At 38.9% G+C, this 23992-nt stretch overlaps 1 protein-coding gene across 9 annotated transcripts in view; it reads right to left on the bottom strand.

Moving 5' to 3' along the window:
* Positions 1-23992, bottom strand: part of sema6a (semaphorin 6A) — a 108071-nt gene that overhangs the window by 41803 nt on the left and 42276 nt on the right. For all 9 annotated transcript variants that reach the window (XM_023958294.1, XM_023958297.1, XM_023958298.1 and 6 more), the window contains 5 exons: positions 21981-22140; positions 21126-21243; positions 8775-8835; positions 7005-7067; positions 6413-6514 (listed from right to left, as the gene is read on the bottom strand). In XM_023958294.1, the coding sequence (XP_023814062.1) occupies positions 6413-6514; positions 7005-7067; positions 8775-8835; positions 21126-21243; positions 21981-22080 (444 nt within the window). In that variant the 5' untranslated portion in view covers positions 22081-22140. The remainder of the gene's footprint in view (positions 1-6412; positions 6515-7004; positions 7068-8774; positions 8836-21125; positions 21244-21980; positions 22141-23992) is intronic.

The raw sequence follows: 23992 nt of genomic DNA on the forward strand, positions 1-23992 counted from the left end.
TTCACATGTTTTTTTATGATTCTGCATCGTAACAGATCAATAAAAAGAGAATGTGGAAGAATGATATGGACATCAGGAATATTACAGCTGATTCCACTGCGTCTGATGATTTTCACACAGGTCAGCAAAGCAAGCCTGTCTGAGGATATTTTTTTAACTATTTTTGTTTCAACATGTTGATGATTAGAATACAATCTATATGATATAAACTCAGAGATAATAACAATAATAATAGTAAGAACACATTTTTGAAAAGGAGAAGGCAGGAGCAGAAGATAATACTATAATTTAATTATGATTATAGTTTAAAAATCACATTAGTTTTTAGCCTTTTCAGTCTAAATAATAGCAATTATAATAGTAACAGTAACATTTACACATATCACTACCCATGTTTACTATTACAATCTTTGGCCAATATTCGTAATGTCCACATAATCATCTTTATAGATGCTAGTATTTATCATATTTTCTTGTGTTTTCCTATACCATATGCTTGTTTTTACATTGTTATTGTTCAAACCGCAGACACATTTTTATTGCACACACAGACACAAAAAATCCCCTAATGTTGGTTCACATTATTGGTAATTGAAAAATTCCAGCTCCTCTTAAACTTTGGCAATTTTAGCCATACGACAACTAATTTCTGGATGTAATTTGGCAATTAATAGTTATGTACAGACTTGTGCTACACGTATTTTTTTTCCCAGACAACCCCCCGTGCCCCCTGCCTTTGCTACCAAACTGCATTCCGTGGGCTTAGCACTATCATGTGTGTCCAACTCAAAATAGAGTGCGTTCCGGTAAATCACTCAAAAGTAACACCACAAATGATCAGCATGAGAGGGATTAGTGGGAAAACGCATTGCTGTTTGCTGTGTTGTGATTTTTTGGATTCCTTGCTTAATATGGATGCTGTTTTGTGCTGCTCCTCTCTGGAGGCCTGCATGTCCCCAACCTGTCTGCAGCCATTGTGGCCAGAGTTCACTGCAGGTCACATCTACATTCATTAAGAAACTGCATGTCTGTGTGGTTATTGCTTAAAACCACAAGAGTAGAACAAAAGTAGCTGATATGTCTTGTTGGTTTATTTTGACCCTGAGGGTGAGTCATGGTGTTTTTGCTGTTTTTGTTTTTTTTTGTTTAGTTTTTGTTTATTTAAACATCAAATTTGTAAAAAAAAAAAAAAAAAAGAATCTGTTTTTGCTGTTTTTAAATTCTTATCATTTTCCCTGTTTTTCTAGTTTTTGAACGTTTATTTTTCACTTAGTGAAATCAAAAGTTTTATTTTGATAAATGGAAAAATTGTGATTTTAAATAAACCGTCATATGTTGACTCTTATTCTCGGGTTTGAGGATGTAACTGTGATAGTTGTCTGGCTAAACATGAAAAATGTTTAGGTGGGACTAAAAATTAAAACAAAATCCTTAAAACTGTGTTCCCTTTGTGCCGTGGAGATGTATAAAAAATCTTCATGACAAATAAAATGTTAAAAAGCTATTGTATTTAGGGAAATGGGGAAAACAAAAACATATCATGTAATATTCTTAACAAAGAGATGGACTTAAAAACATTGATTAATCAAATAAATTGTTACTTTAATAAATGCAATAATAAAATGTTAAATAGATGAATCAATTGAATTTGATGTATTTCTGTTGGTAAACAAGTTCAACTATTGTTTACTTTAAATAGCTATTTATATGAAAACTGTTATTCTTTCCCAAAATCCAAAAAAGGTTGGTTTAAGAATAAAAGTTTGGCCAATACATCAATATTTGATGAACTTCTGTTGAGTCTGGAATCAACTCAAATTTGCCAACTAATCAAATGAATTCAGTTTTTGGGCAGAAACACCAAATTTTAACGATTGAAGAGTCAGTTAGTTTACAGTATTGCAACAAAAATCTTTCCTGATGGCATATCTAACCTGTCCTGTATGGCCTTTTTTGTGACAGATGTTTGAATGTGCATTAGTTTGTTGACATGAGCAGCTCTACATACTCAGACATTAATATTACTTGCTTCCTCATGCACAAAATCAGACTTTTCCTCAGTCTAAGATCTGACAGCACTCTAACCTGCCAAGTCTGCTGCCATGGCACCGACACTCCAAGCCCTCGAACTGACACAACTCTTAGGGAAGATGTGAGGCTGTGCATTACTGTAATACTGGCACGTTTTGCCAAAAACACACACAAGCCATAATGAGGAAATCATGGACAGCACTTTTTGATGCGTGTGCCGGACACTTTGGGCTCCAGTCAGATATCAAGTGATCATGTCGAGGTCAAAGTGGCATTTATCTCATGCAACACAGATCAACAAGACATGATGTTTCCCATGTAAGACTGATAATATCCCACCTGCTACTATAAGCTAGTAAGAATAAGGATTTCACAATTATACGCGTTTATAAAATAATGTAATAATTGTTGGTTTCATTTTCTTTCATCTACTAATTTGAAGACCTTGAACCAAAGGTTGAAACAAATAAGGACATTTTTTTTATTCTTTTATGCAAAAGGGTATGTATATAAAAATATAAATTATGTATTTTTTTCCCTCAGAAGAACAAAGGTATTTGTCCATACACCCTTGTATTTTTGAGTAATTTATGATTTGGTCTAAGTTGTCTGAGTAACAGATCGTTGACCTGGAACTTCCATCTGGATTGAGTTCCAGCACATGTGCTCAAATACAATCCATATTTTCCACCTGCAACTTCCATAAAGGTCAAGCGCTCAAGTTCACACACATAAAGTTGTGTAAACTTCAAAAAAGACAAATCTCCTTTGGAGATTAATCTCCACGGCCCATTTCTCCTTTCCTTGTTTCTGAGTGCTGAAAGATGAAAGCTTCCATCATCCTGTTATACATCACAGCTGGAAAAATGAAGTCTTCCAGCTGCTGAAAAAAAAAACTAGGAGCTTTGACAGAATAAGAAGCCCATTCATAAAAGATCATTTAGCTTTTTTCCTTCTCACAATGTATGGGTTTTTATTTTCAAACTGATGTTAAAATAAAAAAATCTAAATGTAAATCAAATCAAAATGAAGAGAGGTGAGTGTGACTGTTATACTTCATTACAAAAAAAGACAATTAAGCTGTAACAAATGAGGGTCCATCACCTGGGAGTTTCCAGGACTCCCCACTGATCGCCCTGCTTCACCTGGCAACACGCTTGGTAACTGACTCCATTCATATATCAACACAGCTGGACTGGGTGTTTATTATTTCAACACAGCAAGGGAGTGACAGTGGGAGAAAGCAACAGAGGGAAAGATGGCATGGCGGCGGGAGTCATGGAGGGGGGTTGAGGTTGGCATAAGAAGAAAGGAGAGCCGAGGTGGGAGGGTGCGTAAGAAAAAAAGGAAGATGGGCGCTTTGTGGTGCTAAAGGAGGAGACTATGTGAAGCAGTCAATGTGTTTATGAGCATTTTTCTTTAAACAGATTTATAGAAAAGACGGAGGAACTTCACAGGTGTCTAAAAGAAGACAAACTTCGAAAGTGGGTGACAATGAGGAGGTAGCATTACAGAGAAGGTGTCAGAGAAGAAAACATGAGATGTTGCTGGTTTGGCTGGCACCCTCTCAGCTTCTTCGCCCCTCCCATCACCCATTCTCCCCCTCTATGCCTCTATTCCCTCTCGCTTGCCCTCGCATTGCTGTTGATTAATGTGGGATGACTCTGAGCTCCAAACAGAGGTCCTTTTCAGGGCTGTCACACTGGGGAGATGGAGAGGCAAACTGTGGCCAAGGTGGATTTAGCCACAAACACACACACACACACACACACTCAGCAGGTTTGACCAAGCAGCCTGGAAGAGCACCGCGGGCCATCAAAGGCCTGGGATCTGCCCAGAGTCTGCCGGCCTGCCAGCAGAAAGGTTTGTGCGTGTGTGATGCCTCTCTTACGGGTGTGCATGATTCGACAAAAGGGGACACTTTTTTAACAGGTTCATGAAGTGCATGCTTTTGTAAGAAACTTAGGGAAAAAAAGATGTTAGCATTGGAACTAAATCCTATTTCAGCAGTGTCACATTTGTCACCCAAAGGGTTTTAGAGGACACAGGTATGCACACAGCAAAATGTGTGTTTTTAATCAAAATAACAGGTTTTGTGTTTCAGTTTTGTCATGTTTAGTCTGCTCACTATACATTTATTTAGCATATCTCTGTTTTTTACAGCACGCCCCTTTAACTCCAGCAGTCTAGCAGCAATATCAGTGCTGTAAAAGCTCAAACAAATCTCCAATCTGTATCCAGAGGCGCTGTAAAAACTAACCACCCCTGATAAATGCAGCAGCATAAATTCCACTTTCCCTGCCCTGCAGGACGAGTCTGTGAATTGAAAGATGTCCACTCTGTGTGCTTAGCATGCTGAACCACAAAAACCAACGGAGCAGAAATGTCTTGCTACTCTGATAAACAGATCTAGTGGACCAAAGCAGGAGAGTGTTCCCCACAGGCTACACAGATAGCATCTATGTGTGCTGTTGCTGTCGCATCACATCCTAACAAAGCAAACAATAACGTTTGTCAGCACGGAGCTGCTGCACAATCCCCTCTGTCCTTCTGCTCCTCTGACTGAGCGTTCTCCTGTTCATTTTATTCTCGACAAACTATTCATGGTTTATTCCTGAGGAAAAACAAATTTAGGACAAAGTTACATCAACTGTTGGTTAAATTCAGAATTAACTTTGACATTTGTTTTTATAGTAGCTGTAGACTTAATCATTTCACTCAGACAAATTGTGACAGTGGGTCCCCACAGTTGTTATTTTTTTTTTTTATATCTTATTTTGGGGAAATAAAGTCACAAGCGCAGATTAACATGGCACATTTAGGCACATCCTAATTTTTGTAGGGGAAACTAATCAGAGATTCACTCCGCTCTCATCCTTGTCTTTGTGTGTGTTTGGGGGGAGTCCTAAACCGTTTTTATATCCGCTGCACCGCAAGGATCCGAAACAAATCAGATCCCACAAAACTGAAAAGAGGAGCTGTGATTGAAATATAAAAAGACATGAACCGCAAAACTATAGTAAAAAACATTTCCAACTTAACAATAATATATTTGCAGAGAAGCTTCTTACCGAACTTTGAACAAAGTCAGAAATCAACAGGTGTGTATGTTTTTTTGTAAAAAAAAAATTAAAAACTAACACTTATAACCTAATAACCACGTTAATGTTGTTGTTAAAAGCTGAGAAATCTCTACAACTGTTTAGCACCTGAGTTACACCTTATCAACATTTTACAACTATCCTGCCAAAACAGAGGTTCACAGGGTCATGCACTTGGTTGGTCTGCATGTCTATTTTCATCTTTTCAAGGACTCCTGCTCTAAAGTGACTGTCATTCTCATAATGACAACAGTCGTAAAAAATGAAACTCAAACGTATTACCTCCAAACAACGTGTAGAATATATTTAATGTATTATTATTATTATGCCATCCATCTGTGTTGGTCATTTGTTTTTTCCTTTAAAGACCCAGGGTTCCCAATGATCTATTAATTGTGATGATGCAATTTTTAGCCAAAATCAGAAAACCTGTGTCGGGCAATAATTCATTAGAAATTCAACTCTGAGTTTTGGGTGAGATTGTTGGTGCACAGCAACCCCACCACCCGTTGCTGAGAGCTCTCTGTTTACTTGCTGTCCTGCTGGCTTACAGCCCCTCACACTCCCAACCTAATATTACTTCTACAAAAAAGGCTGATTTACAACAATTCGAATAAAGAAATACTCAGAAATTCAGTTCTGACCTTAAATTTCTTAGTCATCCAAAATCAAAAAAATGGCACAAGTACATGTTAAAAACACCAAAAACACTATTTTCATCATAGTGGATTTTAAACCAAATATTTTCTCTTCTAATAATTTACTGTTTGTCTACCTTTTCTTCGCCAAATCATCTTCTTTGTCCTCCTTTTCTATGCCAATAACAATAAAAAGCATTGTTTCTTCACACAGTTTCCCTTTTCTGAAGAAACCCTGAAATATTAAAGGAACACCTGGGAGAATATGACCAAGGAAGAGCTCCTAGGACATGGTTGAATAGGATTTCAGGACTGTGCCCTTGCCTGCATTTCACAGTTGTAGGAAAGAATGCAGGTTGTTGGGCTTCTGTGCTTCTAAACTCAGTGTGTCAACCCAGGAATACAGCTTTAGGAGGAGTCCTGCTGATTTTTGAGACTCATCCATCTACATTCACGCAGCTTTAGTTTGCCTTCTCTAAACTCACACAGCTGGAGTCCAAAAATACCTTCAAGTGTCTTGGAGCATGGCAGAGTAAGAAAGGCAGGGAGGGGAGGATTCTTGAAGGGTAATATATCTACAGTGTGCATGTCAAATGCCTGTCATCAAGGTGTTTGAGCTCTTGAATTTGGGTGCCTGCTTACCTTGTAGGTCCGACAGGAGGGGTTGAAAGCGTTTGTTCCGCACACAAACAAGGTGTCTTCATTTTGCTGCAGGAGGACTTTGATGAAGTTGTGACACTCATCCTTTTTTTAAAAGAAAAAAAAAAGATGTCTGCAGTGACATTTGTGTCTTTTAATTTTTTACACATGAGGTTTAAGAAAAAGAAGGGTTTTCTTCGCCTGTTTTGAAGCACAGCTGGTACAAGAGCATTATTCATAAATCAGGGCATTTTGTGTTCAGGAACAATCTAAGAATGTGTGAGAAGTAATCATGAAGCATATTTATAAGTTAATGTATCTTTTTCAATTTAGTAAATATAAACATGTGTTCCAATAAGTACACGAACAAAGCTTACATAAACTCTAAGGGTGTTTTATTGCATTTTTCCAAATGTGTGCACATTGTGTTAGAGATAGCAGAAACATTGCAAGCTCTTAATTTAATTTTCATTTGATAAAGCGAGACTGACTTTGGAGGTGTTTGGTGGAGCATGAGGTGACATTTGTTCTATTATTGAAGTTAGGGTGTAAGAGCAGATAGGAGGTGTTTGAGTCTGTGTGTTGCTTTCTCTACCTTGTGTTTCCCTTTCATTCTGCAGGTGTCCACATCTGCCTGTCTGGACTTCCATGTCATTTTCTGTAAAGAAGAGATGGACACAAAAAAATGCCAATTAAAATAAGGAAAGATGCCAAAAAGAGAGAGCCACTAAACAAAACATTAAAGGACTTTTCATTTTTTTACCCCAAAATACAAACTGAAAATTCTCCAAAATCTACTTAATCTTTTTCCTTTAAGAGGTTTAATTATTTAAGCTTTACTAGCTTAAAAAGACAAATATTTTACTTTTAAGTCAACTATATCTTTTTAAGTTCTCAAGTTACCACTAATTTTGCACAAAGGACAGCTGATGGTTTCTTTCATGTTTTCAAAAAAAATGAGAACATTGCCGATGACATCTTTATTATTCCCATTCTGTTTCTATGTAGTGCTTAAAAAGAAGTATAACTTGAAGGAACAACATTTGGATCATATGAAATAACTGATAAACAAACATTTCTTCCGATTTTAGTTTTTTTTTATGACAAAGAATTTTTTTGTATTTAGAGGTGATCTTTTCATCAGAACACCTTTGATAGCCTTGAACTTTACGTTTGTTTCATGTCTTAAAATGTGATGAATAATAAACCAAACATAGAAGTAACTTGAATGCAGATGCAGATATAAAGCTTGTATTTGGAACACAGTTTTTTAAAGTCACATGGATTATTTAAAATACTTAATTGTTTGTTCATTTTCTCAACAAAACACTGACTGCGAGTACACTTTTACTAAAGAAGTGCAGTTATGAATGAGGCTTGATAACAGGCCGAATAAAAAAAAACAACCCTGAAACTCCTTTAAAAGAGGGAAAAAGCAGCTCTATGCAGTTCAATAACTTATCAATGCGTTGATCAATAGCCATTATCCACTACACAATCATCCCTGATTGTCCTCATGGAGCACCTGTGTGTCATGAGCTAAGGATCAGCTTACCTCCTTCAACATGTCAGTCAAAGAGGAGAAACATGACACTGACCTCTGGAGCAGAACCAGAGAGGAGTCTGCCCAGGGACGGGTCCTACCCCAACCTACACTTATCAATCATTGCTAAGCCTCGCACACACATCTAGGCTCCTGCACCAATCTGGCCCCCTCCTTGTGTGGTCTGGGGGTCAGTGTGGAGCCACAGGTCCAGACTGCTGCGTAACCACTGCTGTTGTTCAACATGTTTAGAGCTCAACCACTGATTAAAGACCTCAGTCATCAATCAATCTGTGCCTCTCACACCAGCCTTTCATCTACAGCCCGCTCTCATTAAGACCCACTCTCTGGGCTTTGACATTGAAGTGGATGAAGTGGGCAGGGAAGTGTTGTGGGGAGGGGGGAGGTTTGGTTGCAATAAGGACAAATGATGCCACACAAGGCTGGGTATAATAAAGTAGAGTGGGGTTTTGACACTTTCTCATAATCTGAATCTAAGCAGGGGTCATTATCCTCTCCCCACTTCTGCTATCCTTTTTTATTTCCCCCTCCCTGCCTCAAATTCCTCTTCTTATCCATCCATCCCGTCTTTCAGCTTCCGCTTCATATCCATAAGACCTTTCGCTGTCCCACGGAGGAGTGTGGATGAAGCAGGCAGTTTGATAACTGATTGATTGGATAATCATCTTAATGGGGGCAAGCACGGAGGGCTGACACCAGCGAGCAGGTGCGTGCGTACTAACAGGCACGTGGATGCAAACATGTAAACACACAGAAACAGAGATATTTGGGGTCACTCAATGAGTCTGACATCCCACTCACCTTATTGAAAAAGATCTCGTCACTGTGAGCAGTGTCCGTATCCACAGTGTAGATGTGATCCCTGCAAGAGATGAAAGGAAGGCAAAAGAGACAGAAAATATAAGAGGTCAGACAGCAGCACTAAAAAAAATGAAAAAAGATTAAAAATCAACCAATAATCCAACCATGTTTCCCCCTGCTTCTATATTTTGCCCTGGAGGCTACATCAGAAAATGGAGCTTTGAATAAACGTTGTTTAAACTTCAAAAATGACAATAAACAAAAGGAGGTCAGAAGTATTTGCTCTGCTAGACAGAAACAGTCAACAAAGGTTTAGAGCACTGTGGCACAGGCCTGGCGACAAAAGCCCCTTTGTCCCTCAAAAAGGTCCTGATAGGGGGTTGGGGAGGGGGGGAGGTTGAGGCGAGAGGTGCCAAGTCACTCAGAGCTGTTCGGGTCAATTAAGTCTTGTGTTTGAGCCACAGGAAATCTATACTAACACTCATTACAGCTCAGACAAGAAGACTTATGTGTGCTGGCCTGGAAATATACAGGCGTCTCCTGTATTACGCAGACCAGCCATAAAAGCCCCAGCAGGGCATATGGAAGACATAAAACGCAAAAGGGTTAACTAGATCTCAGACAGATGGACCGGCTGGTTAAACATGCATGTCGCCACTAACCATGAAAAGTTATTGTGCAGACAACTAGAGGGTGTGGAGGTGGTGTGAACGGAAGTCATAGAAAGAAAGGCTGACTTGTCTTGTTTGAAGTGAGAATCAAAAGTGACCAAACGGTGCTCTAATTTGGTGTAGATTAGCTGCCGAGTGTGGTTCTAATCAAAGTGTGTGCAACAGTGGCATCGTCAGAACCCAGGATTAATTACGTTCCAGCTCCCTAACCTGGGCTCAGTCTACCAGCATGCCTCATTCTCTCATTAACCAAATCTAATAAAGTCTTTGGCGAAAGAGGCACCTTGAAATGAATCCACTTATATTGCTGTCCTGGGGGGCCGCTGCCATGTCCTCAAGGACAAAACCCTGTTACTTGTTTGTAAACTGCCACAAAGCTCATCCAGAAGAAATCACCTTTTGATGAATAAAGGAGTTCTGCTTTCTTCACAGATAAAGAGAAATTTCAGAATAAATTGTGGGTAAAATTTGTTTAGGAATTGGATTTTTGTCTTTACAATAAAATGAAATATTTCTGACAGACACTCACAGACACTGATTTACCAAAAGCTGACACTAGTGCTGTAAGCTTCTTCTCTTTTCAAAAGAAAAACAAAAAAATGTTGGTTCTAGACAGACAGACACACAGACAGACAGACATTGCCATGAAATATATTAAATAAAGTTATTTAACTACTCAGATTATTTTTGTTCTTACATTTTTCTAGACCAGGTGGATAAAGGTGGAAAGATTTCATGCAATCCATGGACACCAGTGAGGTTCACAAATCACTGAAGAAAAAAGGCTCAGCGCACTGTCTAGTGGGTCTAGATGACCCAACTCCCAATGTTAAAGTGTCTAAGATAGCACAAGGGTTACACTCCCATATTTTTCTTTAGAGAACATTTGCCCTTTTTAAAGCATCAGACAAATTAATCTGGAGTTTCCATCTCTGAAAGACAACTAATGCAGCTTCAAGCTGAACTTTGTGGTTGATCAAAAACAGATGGGAAGTCTGGATAAATCCACTCTAAACTACGCTGCGAAGCAACACACTATAAATTCTAGAAAAGCTGCTGTAAAAAACGCTTTTTTTTGCAAAGTTGTTAGGTTTCGCAGATTGGCACCCTTTTTAACTTATGAGGTCCAAAACAAAGTGGCAATTTCTTTTTTTAGTTTAAGAGTGACTAGTCAGTTCCAACTCTAAATTACATGTTTAAAAGCAAGTAAATATTTTTTGTTTTCATCCTGAAAGTTAGCATGGAGATTTTTTAAAGTAAGTGTCTTTCTTGGAGACTTTATGAAGACTTTTCTTTAAAAGTAAAATAATAAGAACTTTTCAACTATTCTCAACTACCACTACTTTTAGACTTTATTTCCTAAATTATTTCTACGATTTTTTTGTCATCTTGGATTTATTTTCTTTAATTATTTCATCAAATAGTTCTAAATTACAAGAAATGTAGGATAATTTTTTAAAAACCAGCGAAAGAAAAGCTGTAAAACGTGTTCTAAAAGCACTTTTAAACTGAAACTAAAAAAAAAAAAGACGAAACTAAATCAAAAGCTATTAAATTAAAGGATTACTTGATGGAGTTAGTGCAATCCCCTGGGTTATTCCAGTGCCTGCAATCCTAAAACCACTCATGAGAAATCCGTAATTGGCTGCTTCATGATTTTCAACAGTAACTTTCCCTGCTCCTCTTTTGTGGGGCTGACGGCGTCCTTGAAGGGCAAGGTCCTCCAGCTGCAGGGTTTTTGGTTCCAGCAGAGATTAGAGGGAGGCGAGCCGTGAGGCGTCCCTCAAACATCCTGACAGGGGATGGAGAAGGACAATAGGGTGGCTGTGTCTGTGTCAACAGCAGCTCCCCAAACACATCCATGTGTAGCAACGGCTGCCCCCCCAGCACCCCTCTGGTTTTACCCCAGCGTGACCACACAGCCTCTCTTAGCACTGCAGCTGAACTCATATTGTTGCACATTCTCTTCCTTTGCCTGTTTAAGATAGTTTAACTTGACCAACATAAAAAAAAGATAAAAGAAAAAGTAACATTTTACAAAAATAGGAACCTCTAAAATGTAAACTATGTTGCCTCCAACTTAAAAGTACACTTATGTGAAAAATAATATTGTATAGTTTTGCTTCAAAAACACATTAAACAATCATGTATTGTATAAAACACTGAGCAGACATTTAACCAAGCTGCAAAAAAGGGACATTTCTGCTGGGCTGTGAAAATGTTTTAATGGTGTGAACAGTGCTTTGTTCTGCTGACCAGTGGATTCAAAGTGAAAAAAGGGATTTCCTCTTGAGCACAACCAAAACTGAGCAACGTGCTGCGAGTGAACCCTGCACAGTTTAAAAAATGCCAAATGTTAGTCTGAAGACTTAATTTCTTGTGACAGCCTGTTTTTATGCATATTCAACATTCCTTGGAACATTCCAAAAGTGGAGGTTTTGATGGTTTTCCTGTGTGTAATTAGAACAAATGTCACTGACCTGTGCAATTTTTTGGCTTGGTTTGATTTTTATCTCCTCTTACTATTTTAATTCTGTGAAAATCTTACTTTGAATCAAGGAATTTTAATCTCACAAGAAGTCAAGTCTTTTTTTTTTGTTTTGTACCAACTTTAAAAGAAACTCTAAAATATAAACGGACGATTGGCACATTTATTCTTAACGCTTTCAGACATGGATGGTGCTTCACACCTTTTCTTACTATAGGGGTGCTGTGACTCCAGCTGAGTTTGTTAGAACTGCAAGTGTCTCATACTTTGGTTGGATATAGCGATGGTCCTAAACAGCTGGAATGAGACTGGTAATGAGCTAAAGGTTTGGTTAAAGCAAAGGAGAAGTTTGCAAGACTGTTTTATCCTCCCTTATGGACAATTACCAGAATACATGTTTGTTCACCTTTCAGCATATCCAATCAGGGGTCGCTAAGGTGAATCAGCTTCCACTGATTCACACATGTGGTTTGGCAGAGATTTGTTTTAATGGCCGAAGCCCTTCCTGACACAATCCTGTTGTTTTTTTCAGGCTAGGGACCGGCACAGGGAGGACCCAGAATTGGGCCCCCTTGAGGCTAGAAAGTTAGGCAATAAGATAAAGGGTCTTGCTCAAGGACCCACACTGGATGAAGCTCACTGCGGCCCATGGGAAATGAACCCTGGTTTGCCATGCCCAAGTCCAACACGCAGCCAACTATGCCATCCAGCCGCTTAGGTACCAGAATACATGAATGTAAAACTCTGCGCTAAAAAAAAACATTTCAAAACATAAGCGAAGCTGAGAACACTGAAAGGGCAACCTATAGGGCACACCGCTTATGATTATCAATGAATGGTCTATTTTGGAACTTATCTCATATATAAGGTATAAGGCGGGTCAGGTGAGCCAAAAGAGCCTACCTTGTTTGCAACACAGAAAAAAACAGACTGATAATGTGCTAACACCCAATCTTGTTGGTAACAAAGAAAAACAAAAGTCCAACAAAAACACCTTGTTTGCAGCTTGGAAAAAAATAGACTTTTGACAGAGAGCTGGGTATCTCTCAAAATTGCTTCGACGTCAGTAAACGCAACCAGATTTAATCCACATATAAGGCGCTCCGGTCCCTAAAATATGGCACACCGTCTTTTTTTTTTTTTTTTAATTAAGGCTTTTAAGTGCGCCTTATTGTGTGAAAATATGGTAGTTACCTGAATTTATATGCACTTTGGTTTTGTTAGCTTCTTTTTTGTTAAGTTATCATGGGTATTAGAGAAATTTCCATTCGAAGGAAATGCGAATTGCATACATTTGATGAGCTAAACTGCAACACAAGTGTGCATGAGTGGTACTTCACCAAAGGGTGACATCTGTACTTCAGCAGGCCTCTGAATGAGTGCACCTTGCTATTTTAGATTTGTGTCACATCGCCAAGGTCAATTTCAGTTCAGCCAGGATGTTAAATATCTCCAGGCCTTTCAGATTTTATTAAATCAAATATGTCTGTGAGCCGGTGGTACACTGCTGATGCAAGAAACATAAAGATCAAGAGGCTCCGGTGCCCAAGAGGAAATCTGAAAACACAGGAATTTCTGCAGAAAATGAAATGACAGAGCCCATTGACACAGAGTAAGTGCAGAACATTGGGTTTCAATGTGAATCACTTGGCGTAGGCTTTACATTTCCCAAAACTCTGTGACAAATATGAGTGAGTATGGTGGAAAGTATGCAAATGTTCAGTTCGCCACAAACATGGAGGCAGTGTGAAAGAAGGGAAAGTATTAAGACAAGACAGCAAAACAGCTGGGCATGGGCCGTGGTGTCAAATCTGTGCTGGCAGAGTGACATAGAGGTTCTGAATATGAAAACACAGGCTCTTTGTGAGGAAGAATGTCGTTTTCACAACGACACATTCCTTCGAGGGTGACTGCAGGCCAGACTGGTCCATCTGCCAGGTCTTTGTCAAACTATCTCTCAATTCAGCCGCAGAAAGGAGGAGAATATGATTAACATGCATCCCACACCTTAAGCCACCATCCCACTTTTATGCAAACGAAATGCCTGCACGTCCACCCTCCTCTCCATCTCCCACTCTCATCCCCCTTCTTCCCCCATATTCCTGTCTCTTCATAACCGGATCATGGGTGGTAAAGGAGAGCCCATTGTGCATTGTTTTGGCTCTCATTGGTTCAAATACTCTTTACAAAGTGGATGGGAGGGGACTGGAGAAGCCAGCAACCACCTTTGGGGCTGTTGAAGGGAGTTGTTGAAGTTCTGAATGAGCTGAGGGCACGGAGAGGCCCTCAGTGATGAGGTGCCATGAAATGCGACAAGCCAGGGTTCACCCACCCCCAAGCCGAGGCAGGTTGTTCTTTTTGAAGGTTAAGATTCTCATTATGGGTTTTTACATTCTCCACTCAGTTGTCTTTGTGTGCACATTTTTGTGTGAGGTTGCTTGGATAGGGTGAGGGGCATGTTGTGAGCATGCAATTGTGCAAGCATGAAAAATAACTGCATAAAAGACGTGACATTCTTTTTGTTTTGTGTCAAAGTACTGCCCAAATTTTCCCACAAGGAATTACTGCGTTCTCAACATGCAGTTTTTACTTTGAATCAATCATTTGCAGTCTTATTTCATCATCTATGTCAGCCGAAAGATTTTCTAGCTCACAGGAGAAAATGTTATATTCAAGATATTCATGGCATGCTGTAAAAGCAAAACCATTAATTGCAAAAATTGTCATTAGTCTGGTATGCAGCAGCATAAAAGATGTGCTTCGGAATTAAACATTTTCAGAAATGACCAGGCGTACCTCCGTTAACTTATTAAGTTACGGAATTGGTGGAAGACAGTGGTATGCATGGAAAATGTACTGATTCAAATGGTACTTTAGCACATTTTTGTACTTTAGAAGAGAAGACAGAATGTCAGTGTGGAGGTTTATGCAGAGAAGGACTTTTTGATTAGAAGCATTAACATCCCATGAGGTATTTTCCTGAATAATTTTGAAATCACGTCAATCTCAGCCAGTGTGTTTATCTTACCCTGTTGTTCCATAAGATCTTATTAAAATAAAACTTCTATATATAAAAGTTGATTGGTTAAGTGTTTTTTTTAAATCATTTATGTGTTAAATTTTTAAAACATAGTGCACTGTGTTTATTACTATTTTTTAAGCTATTTAAAATACATATTTTTAGGTTTAGGCATCAAAACAAACAGTTGTCTTACAAAGAAAATGGGTAAAGATTTAGGTTAAAATACTCTTAATTAGAATAAACATATATTAAAAGTTTCTGTGCTTTAAAAAAAAACATAATTACAGTCATTATACATGTCTTTACAGTCACAGATCTACTCATAATTTGATGTCTGAGTGCATGTTTAGCCAAATAAGAGAATTTAGTTGACGTTGTTGTAAAATTGGGTCCTAAACACCAGACAACATGACTGCTCTTGTTAACACGACACTTCACTTTTCAGGGTTTTTTTCAGTTTATTTAGCAATTTGTTGCTTTTTCAGGCTTAACGGATCACCCTTGTGGGGGGTTTTGACCAAACTTTCGTATGTCATGGTAAAATGACATTGTAGTTTTGTAAAAAGTTAAAAAGTCATTTTTTTAAAGCAACATTTGACTTTTTACCTCCTTTTAGCTAATTTAGACGGTCCTCTGTAGTAACACGTCAAACTGGTTAGCTACTGTGTACTCTGACTCCTTTCCTGCTGTAATATTACAATCACACAAATTGTACAAACAGAATTCATATGTTTTTATTAAAGGAGCTGCGGCAAACAGACAGATTGAACAAGCTGGAGGTGTTTAAAAAAAAAAAAAAAACTTGTCCTAATTTTCACTTTAGGCAATTGTTATTTCCGGAGCCATGAGCTTTGTTTCAGAGCATGAACATGGCTGTGTGTCGTTGATGCTGCGACTAGAGAGAGAAGAGGCAACTGTGTAATCCCAGTCATTAGTGGGCTTTAACAGGATTTGGTGGTGCTACAATAATGGAAACTCTAGTGGCCTCCAGTACGAGAACCAAAGAGACCCAACAGGGAGCAAGAGCGTCCACAGCGGCACAACTGTGTTAGTGGACTCAACTCAGAGAAGGTAATCTGGATTTTTGAGAGCCAGTGTTTGTCTCTGTGTGACTGCAAATGGTAGCCACAAATTTTGCTCCTTCAGTTACCGCTCTCTCACACCGATCATTCTGTCTGAGGTCTCTCTTTCGGTCATTCCATCACACACACACAGACACATTCTCTCTCTAATTCCCATGCTTCCCAGCCTCACAGAGGGGTGTAAACAAAGTGTGGTTGGTGTTACCATGGCAAAGACAGACTGCAGCCCAAGAATGGCGACAATGCCCTTCATGTGGAGAGACCCTTGGCGTGCATGCATATACAGTAACACATTAACGAATGCAGGCTCAGGCTCAGGTTGTCTCACTCAGCTCTTAAATAATACACTGACTTTTAAACTAAACTTCTAAATGAAACTAAAATTCATAATTTCTGTAATTTTGAGTCATATTTGTTAACTTTTTGACAATGTAGAGATTAAATATGATATCCAAGGCAATGTTTAGGGTTACATTTAACCTTTTGGTCAGAACTTATGTTCTGGTTCTTGCTTTCGTTTTTTAATTGCAAAACATTTTTTAAACTAATAAAAGACATTCAACCCCACTTCAAACTTCAAATGACTTCAAAACAGTCATTCTATGCACTTAAATGAATGACTACAGTTTATGATCACTAATCAAGAATTACTGATTCATGCTGTTTTGTATACTGTTAAATGAGGAGATTGAAGAAGCTTGGCATTCCCATTACAAAAAAAAAGGAGGGGAATGCTTCACCTTTCATTATTAATGACTGCTACACTGGCCTCAATCAAATGATTTTTTTTTGCAAACACTGTGAATATTCACTCTTTAAGGACCAGCTTTCTTCACACATACAACCCTGAGACACAAGCAGATATTTTCCACAAAAATCAAAATGATAAATCTGCCTCTGAGCTGCAATAAATTCCCTGTACATGCTGCACACTGCGTCCCCTCCCCGTGAAATATGGACCTCTGGGATGGGCTGAGTCCATCCCTCACTAAACAGTTTATTGCCCTTCTTAAACGTTACTTTGCTGCCGAACGGCTGAAGCTCACATGACGGAAGACAAGAATAAACCCCCAGACCTTAGATATGAAGAAGTTTTTATGGTTATCATCTGTACTCATATTTACTCTATGGGAAATGCATGACTGGTATCTGCAATGAAAATAAATATTAAACAGCCTTTTTATGCACAGTTGGACCCATGTTTATCATTTTAACTTTTTCCACATGTGGTCTCAACAAAGATTGGTTTGCATTAGAATGTTATCAAAAAGGTAGGGTTATTCCAACAAAACATAATAATAAGAAAAAAACATATATATGAACAATTTTCGTAAATTAGCAGAGACAATTAGTTTTGCGTTATTATGCAAAACTTTAAATTGTTTATGTGTTACATATCAGGGAAAAGCTGATGTGAAAAGTCGCTCCGCGTCAGAATCAGCTGACTCACCGTAATCGCTCAAAGAGTAACGATATGTCAAAGAGTGTGTTATTTAATGGTCACCGGCGACATTTCCAGTACTAACAAGTTAGCTATAATAAATGTAGTGGTTGTGAATATTTCTGCATCATGCAAGCCAACAGAAGTGGAAGAAAACAATTTTTAAAGACCCACTCCAATGACAATTGTGTTTTACACATCTTCTTGTAGGACATATATAAAGAAATTAACTTTAAAATTGTGTTTGAGTGTCAACGTGATTGAGTATGTCTTTATTCAAAAGGTAGTGAATGAGGAAAGCTTATAATTGCTTTGCACAAACTACATAAGGTAGGCCACAAGCTAAATGCTCTGCTCCATTCCAATGCATCCACTTGCAGTCAAATACATCCATTTCCTTGTCTGAGCTACCATCTGACTCAAAACTGTACGGCTGGATAGCTCCGATATTGCTTGCCATTTTCGTTGCTACACTAATCTTAGCTTGGGGTTGTGAGGGTCTAGTGGGAGAGGGAGTAAACATAGAGATGCTGGGAAGTCAGGGAAGGCTTACTCCACATTAAGTCATAGGTAGATTTCTAATGAACTCCTGCCTTTCTACGAAAAATATGTCCAGGAAAATGACCGTTTATTTTTTTTATTTGAGCTAAAAATGGCAAATTCATAATTTAAAGACCACAGGAAATGCTTTGAAAATAGATCAAAAGATGATTGGAGTAGGACTTTAATGTTGTTAGTCTGTTTGCAGCCTTTGTGTTTATACACACTCAAACAGCAGGTAGCAAAGAGAATAGTGGAGTAAAAGATCATTTTTACCCCAAAAACAATTAAACTCCTCTACGTAACTGAAATCAAATCCTTGTTAAAAGATATCTGAAATTCTTTTATCCTGTTTTCAACACCACCAGTGAGAGAAATCTCAAAGCATGACAGTAATTTTGACAATTTAACAAACTAATAAAGTCCCTAATGTCTGATTATGCCAAAAGCTAGATTTTATTTCCCTGAGTATTTTTATTAAAGTGGGACTTTTGGCAGGAAATCTGTTTGACATCTATTTGAATTTGTGAAGAGCAGCTATAAAAAGCATAGAGAGAAACATAATGGGCGATAATCCAGTGTGAGTTTTCTTAAATGTGAACAAACAACAGGGCTTTAAAACAGCCTGTGCATGTAGAGACTGGAGTCTGGTCTCCTATCAAGCTTTAGTGTCCCGCTGGATAAAACACTTGATGGAAACTGAGCCATGGAATAAGATGCAGAATATTAAAGAACTAAACCCCAGCATGAGATGAATTCCTAATCAACATTCAATATATGTGAGTCTAAAAAGGCTAATGGTATTTTATGAATATTGGAAAAGTCATATCACCTCATCAGACGAAGCCATTTTCTTCATTACTTGTCTGCATAAAAAGACTGAAACAAAACTGCCAGGAAAATACATTTTATTCAAAGCTGAAAAACGAAGGATAAATGATCAATCACTGCATCTGTTGCTGAGCTCTTCTGCTGCCAGACTCGACTCACTCCCTCCGTATCTACTCTTTGTCCTGTGACAATGTCATCATTTTAAATCTTTGTACACATTACACCCTTAAAAGTCTTTTCTTTCTTCTGCTGATGCCAAAACAGAGGCCAGTAGATTTAACACACTGAGCAGTCATTCAGACACAGGCTAAAGCAGTGCTGGGCTTTGGACTGTGATCACAGAGGCCATCTGCAAGCTGCTGCGCACCAAGAACTGAGGCGCAGTGGTCTGGAGGCATGATGGCAGAGCAGTGTGATGCTGGCCCCAGAATAAACAAGCCATTTAACTGGGCAATTTTTATAAAAGCAGCAATTGATGTTACTCGTTTTTTCCCCGTCACATTGTGTGTTGTCTCCTAGCTTGAGTCTTGCCGACTGTTGGCTTACTGTCACATTGATTTCTAAAGTGGTAATTGTCACTGCTGTTTCCCCAACACTGTCATTTAACTTTTGCATGTCTTCATCGATATTTTGTCAGAGCCAGTCGATGTTTGCGCCACGGCTGTCTTTTGTGCGTTCAGGCAAGCGACTCTCAAGCTCCACCCTGGATCAACTGTGGTCATCCGACTTGATTTAATCTCAGGCAACCGTTCCTCTTGATGCAGGGGGTCACATACCAACAAGGCCATGTGTCAGAATTCCTGTCTGCTCTCAGTGAGGACACAAGCAGGGGACCAGCTGGGACATGCTCACATTCACACATGCATGCAGACAGGGCTGCAGGCTGTGGCTCCTACACCCACCAGGACCCAGCATCCTAAATGTATATCCACACATGTGGCCTGAGAGGCTGCATTTAGATCAACGAGACAACTGTTCTGCAATCTAAACCCCCCTGCTTTCCCTGTCTGCCACACACCCTTATCCCACACACACCACTCCAATAAACCCGGTGTGTCTCATTTCCTTTTTTGACCCTCCAGGCCCCAAAAAGAGCAGGTGGTAAACAGACAGGGCTAAGTCTCTGACAGCACACACACTTCCCCCTTCCCATGTGTTTCCTCTCACTTTCACACACCTCCTCTTAATGACCGCAGATAAGTTAAAAAGTTCTGCAATTAAGGCAGTTGCCTCCCTCCACTGCTTTTAATTTGACATGCTTCAGATGAAACAAAGACAGGCCTGTATTTGTGCCTCCAATCAAGCCCGCCACTCACTTAGCCACATACCTCACAGACATAAGGTTTCTTTTTTTTAAGACATTCCAGTCAGCACAGCACACATTCAAATCGCAAATGAATGACCGGCCTGTTGATGCTTTGAAACAGAACATGACAGTTTTTTTCTACGTTTGCTTTGCGGCTGGATGAAAAATAACCATTTTTGAGATGGTTATGACAATAGAGGAAGAAAATCACCATGGATTTTCTCCAAGGCTCCTGATGGTGCAATTGAGCTATCTACTCTCAAAGGACAAGTCTCACAAAAATAAAGACGCGCAGGTGAAAACACAATGACAGAAAGGCAGGAAGCAATAAAGACAGGTGCCAGACAGAGAAAAATAGATCTAAGCTAGGAAATAGAGGGGAACAAAATCAATTGAGAGTGCTGTCAAAATAAACTGAAACACATCTCTGTTTAGTTGTAGGCTTATTGACAACATAGAATTTGAAAAAAAAGAGACCATAGAGGATGAACCGAGACCTGATAACAAACCGGAAATTCTTAACTTTGGTATTTTGTTTAATCTTCAATTTTATTCTGAGTGAGTTCTATGTCTGCTTAAATCCTGATGAAAAAGTAAAGTCTTCAGGGACACTGCAAAGTAAAAGGATACTTGGCAGACAGCAAGCACATAACAGAAAACAACTGGAAGGTAGTGAAAGGAGCAGTTCACACCACAAAGTCTTGGAGTTTCCCTCATTAGTCTCTAGTTTTACCAAAGGAGAAAAAGGAGAGCACATCAGGTCTCTGAAGTTCAGACTCCAAGCTGGACTGCTGTTGGTTTCACAGCTTTCAGCTAGTACCTTTTTTAAAAATGTGACACATTCAAAAAGTAGCTGTAAGATCAGAGCTAGTGTTGAAAAATGTGATGATTAAATCAAAAATTTGAGTTTTTAAAGATAATAATGTAGAGAAGAGAAAAAAATGTCAGACTAAAAAAAATCAACACTAACCTGGCAGCAACGTATAACGTCCTGTTCATGATCAAGATGAGCTGGATGTCCAGTTTGTGCCTCTGCGTGTTGTTTCTTCCAGGTTTATGGCCCACAAATGCTGGATACTGTTTTGTATCTATAAGGAGAAAAATCCTGACATCAGGCAGCAGTAAATTTCATTGGCGTCTTTCTGGTTTAAGTTTAATTTCGACCTGTGTTTCCTGGTGAGATGAGGAGACATTTCCACAATTGTGGGTTAGGCTCCCACTGCAACCATAAATTGTTGGCTATAAATATGCTGCACAGCACCATGCAATTGTCTCTTTGTCAGAGGCTTTAGATGAAAGCACTCGGTTTGAATAAACGACCCTATAGAGGAGCACAGGTTTACTTGAGACTGGCTTGTTCCTCTGCTCTGGAGGCCAAAACGTACAGCAGTACACCCACAGACACCAGAGCACGACAAAGGTAGAAGCAGGTAAAACCAAAGAACACAATGACCGTATCCTTGGAGCTTTTCAAAGCTCTTACTCCATCACCAACAGCATTAGGAACTTGACAGAAAAATAAGGGATTATCCCTTTGATGTGAGGTGGGCTCAGCTTTCAAATGCTGCCTTAAGTCTTTCGTTTTAGGCTGTGTGGAGAACCTATCCTTGGACACCAATTTGCACTCCTTTCCTTCAGAACGGGTTCAGTTTCGGAAAAGTGAGGGTTGCATAATTATAAGAGGACATAGAGGGGAAAAAGGATAAAAGACGTGAAAGGAATACTGCAAAGATAACTTTTATTGTAAAGGACAAAGACGAGACTCAGTGCTCAGGAAAAAAGGAGTGTTCACACAAGTGGAGACATTTAAAAATGATATACTTACAGTTGCCGTGTGAGATGCTTATAGGCTCGCTGTCTTCGGGGAAACCCGCCCCGGCTATTTGCAGAAGCGTAAAGTAGAGTAACAAGGCCTCCGACCTCATGGTCGCACCAACACTGCTGCCGCTGCTGCTGCTGGTCCTCTGCTACAAAGTTTACTCAACCTGTGGACACAAAGACAGAAAATTGGAAAATTAGATTTAACAATTAGTTTTTTACAACACGAATTCCTGCATTTCTGAAATACAACCAGGGAGATGCTATATAATTCCACCTGTATTAGTTGTTTATGCATTTTGTACAACCTGTTTCTTTGTCAGAGATATATTTACATGCATTTTCGATGACTCAAGTAAGCCACAGTGGACCCAGAGCAGAATTAATTGGATTAGGGTTGTAATATGCGTCATAGATCGATGTCAGGCTGAAAAGCTTCTCTCTGGCCCTCTATGTCAGTGTGTGACAAGGTCTTAGAGAAGTAGGAGGGCTTTTCTGAGATTAACTGGCTGTTGAGTATCAGTGGTGATCGGAGATAGGGATAGATTGCACAGTAGGTTCCCTACTGCTGTCTAGGGAATTCTCTTAAAAGAATAGTAATCTTGTTGTCAAACACATACAAATGAGTGACAAACACTGGCAAAAGCAGAACACAAGTCAAGACCACAAGTCAAAACCCCAACAGTGATTGAGGAGACACCTTAAGGTCTTATCTTCTGGTGTCTTTGCACCGACTCATTGTTCCCCAGTAAACATGACAAAGCTGCAAAATGTCAAGACGATCTGCATTCATTAATTTCGTCTACCTTCAAAACAAGGTCTCCCAACCTTCATTTTCATTCTAAAGTTACGTTCACACCCGGCCTTCAATAAAAAGTCTATGTAAACATGTGCACACGCACATTTTGGATATCCGTGTTCAAAAACTCCAACGTTTTTAAGTTAGCTTGCAGGCTATACGTACAAAACGAGCGGCTATTGAAGATTAAACCACTTCAACTTTGACCAATCAGGGGCCCGGCTTTAGTAGTGACGTATGGCTGGCATCCTTTTCAATACCTTTGGAAATGAATCGTGAAAAATAAACTAATATTTGCGATTGGTGCCCAGACAGAATTATGACACCAAGTCTTTCATTTACCAAAATAGAGCAGTGAAAGAAAAAAACCTGTACATTTCCCACAAAGTCTCTTCAAACTGTGCGTACATGCACTAGTATTGGGTGGTGACAGACCTGTGTGAACATTACATAAGAAAGGATCATAAAAAATCCCCCATTCAACACATTCTTGAAAATTTGCACCATAGAGGAATGAAAATAAGAGCACATTTATCTTTAACTCGTCTTTAAGGAGATAAAGCAAAAAGTTCTCACATTAAATTAATATCCTTTTATGAACTGGTCACTGAACACTGTCGATACAAACATGTTTTTACTGTTTTTCAGTAATTATGTTATTTTTATCCACAATCTACGGATGATATCAGTCTAAAATTGATAGTTTGTCATAGTTTGAAATGAAAATAAAAAACAAAACAGCAAAGTATGATGGGTACAAACTGAAGGTAAGAAAAGGGTTTCATAAAATCATAGAAGAAATTTTTGTCAGGGAGTGGCGGCGTTGCGCCCAATGTACAGTAGACCAAAACAAAAAATTCCATGAAAAAAGAAAAGATTTGACAAAGCTGATGACATGACAAAAGCAGACACTTATACACAAGGGGTAATTAACTAAATGAAAACAGCTGTGGATAATCAACAATAACCTGGTAAGAATGGTCAACTTCTAACACATGTCAAGAACTAAGGAAACCTCACTAAAAATCCAAACCAAGTGATCAATCCACACAATTTTAAAATCTAAACATAAAAAAAGCTTAGCTTGTGCTTGGAGTATCCAATAATCTTTAAAAACTGTATTTTTAATTATAATAGTGGTCAAACATCTAATTTGCTAATGGCACCTTCCATGTAGTAATGGACTTTTGAGCACTACATTAACTTACTGTTTTCATAAC

This window comes from Oryzias latipes, chromosome 9 (genome assembly GCF_002234675.1).
Source record: "Oryzias latipes chromosome 9, ASM223467v1".
In the NCBI taxonomy this organism is placed as follows: domain Eukaryota; kingdom Metazoa; phylum Chordata; class Actinopteri; order Beloniformes; family Adrianichthyidae; genus Oryzias; species Oryzias latipes.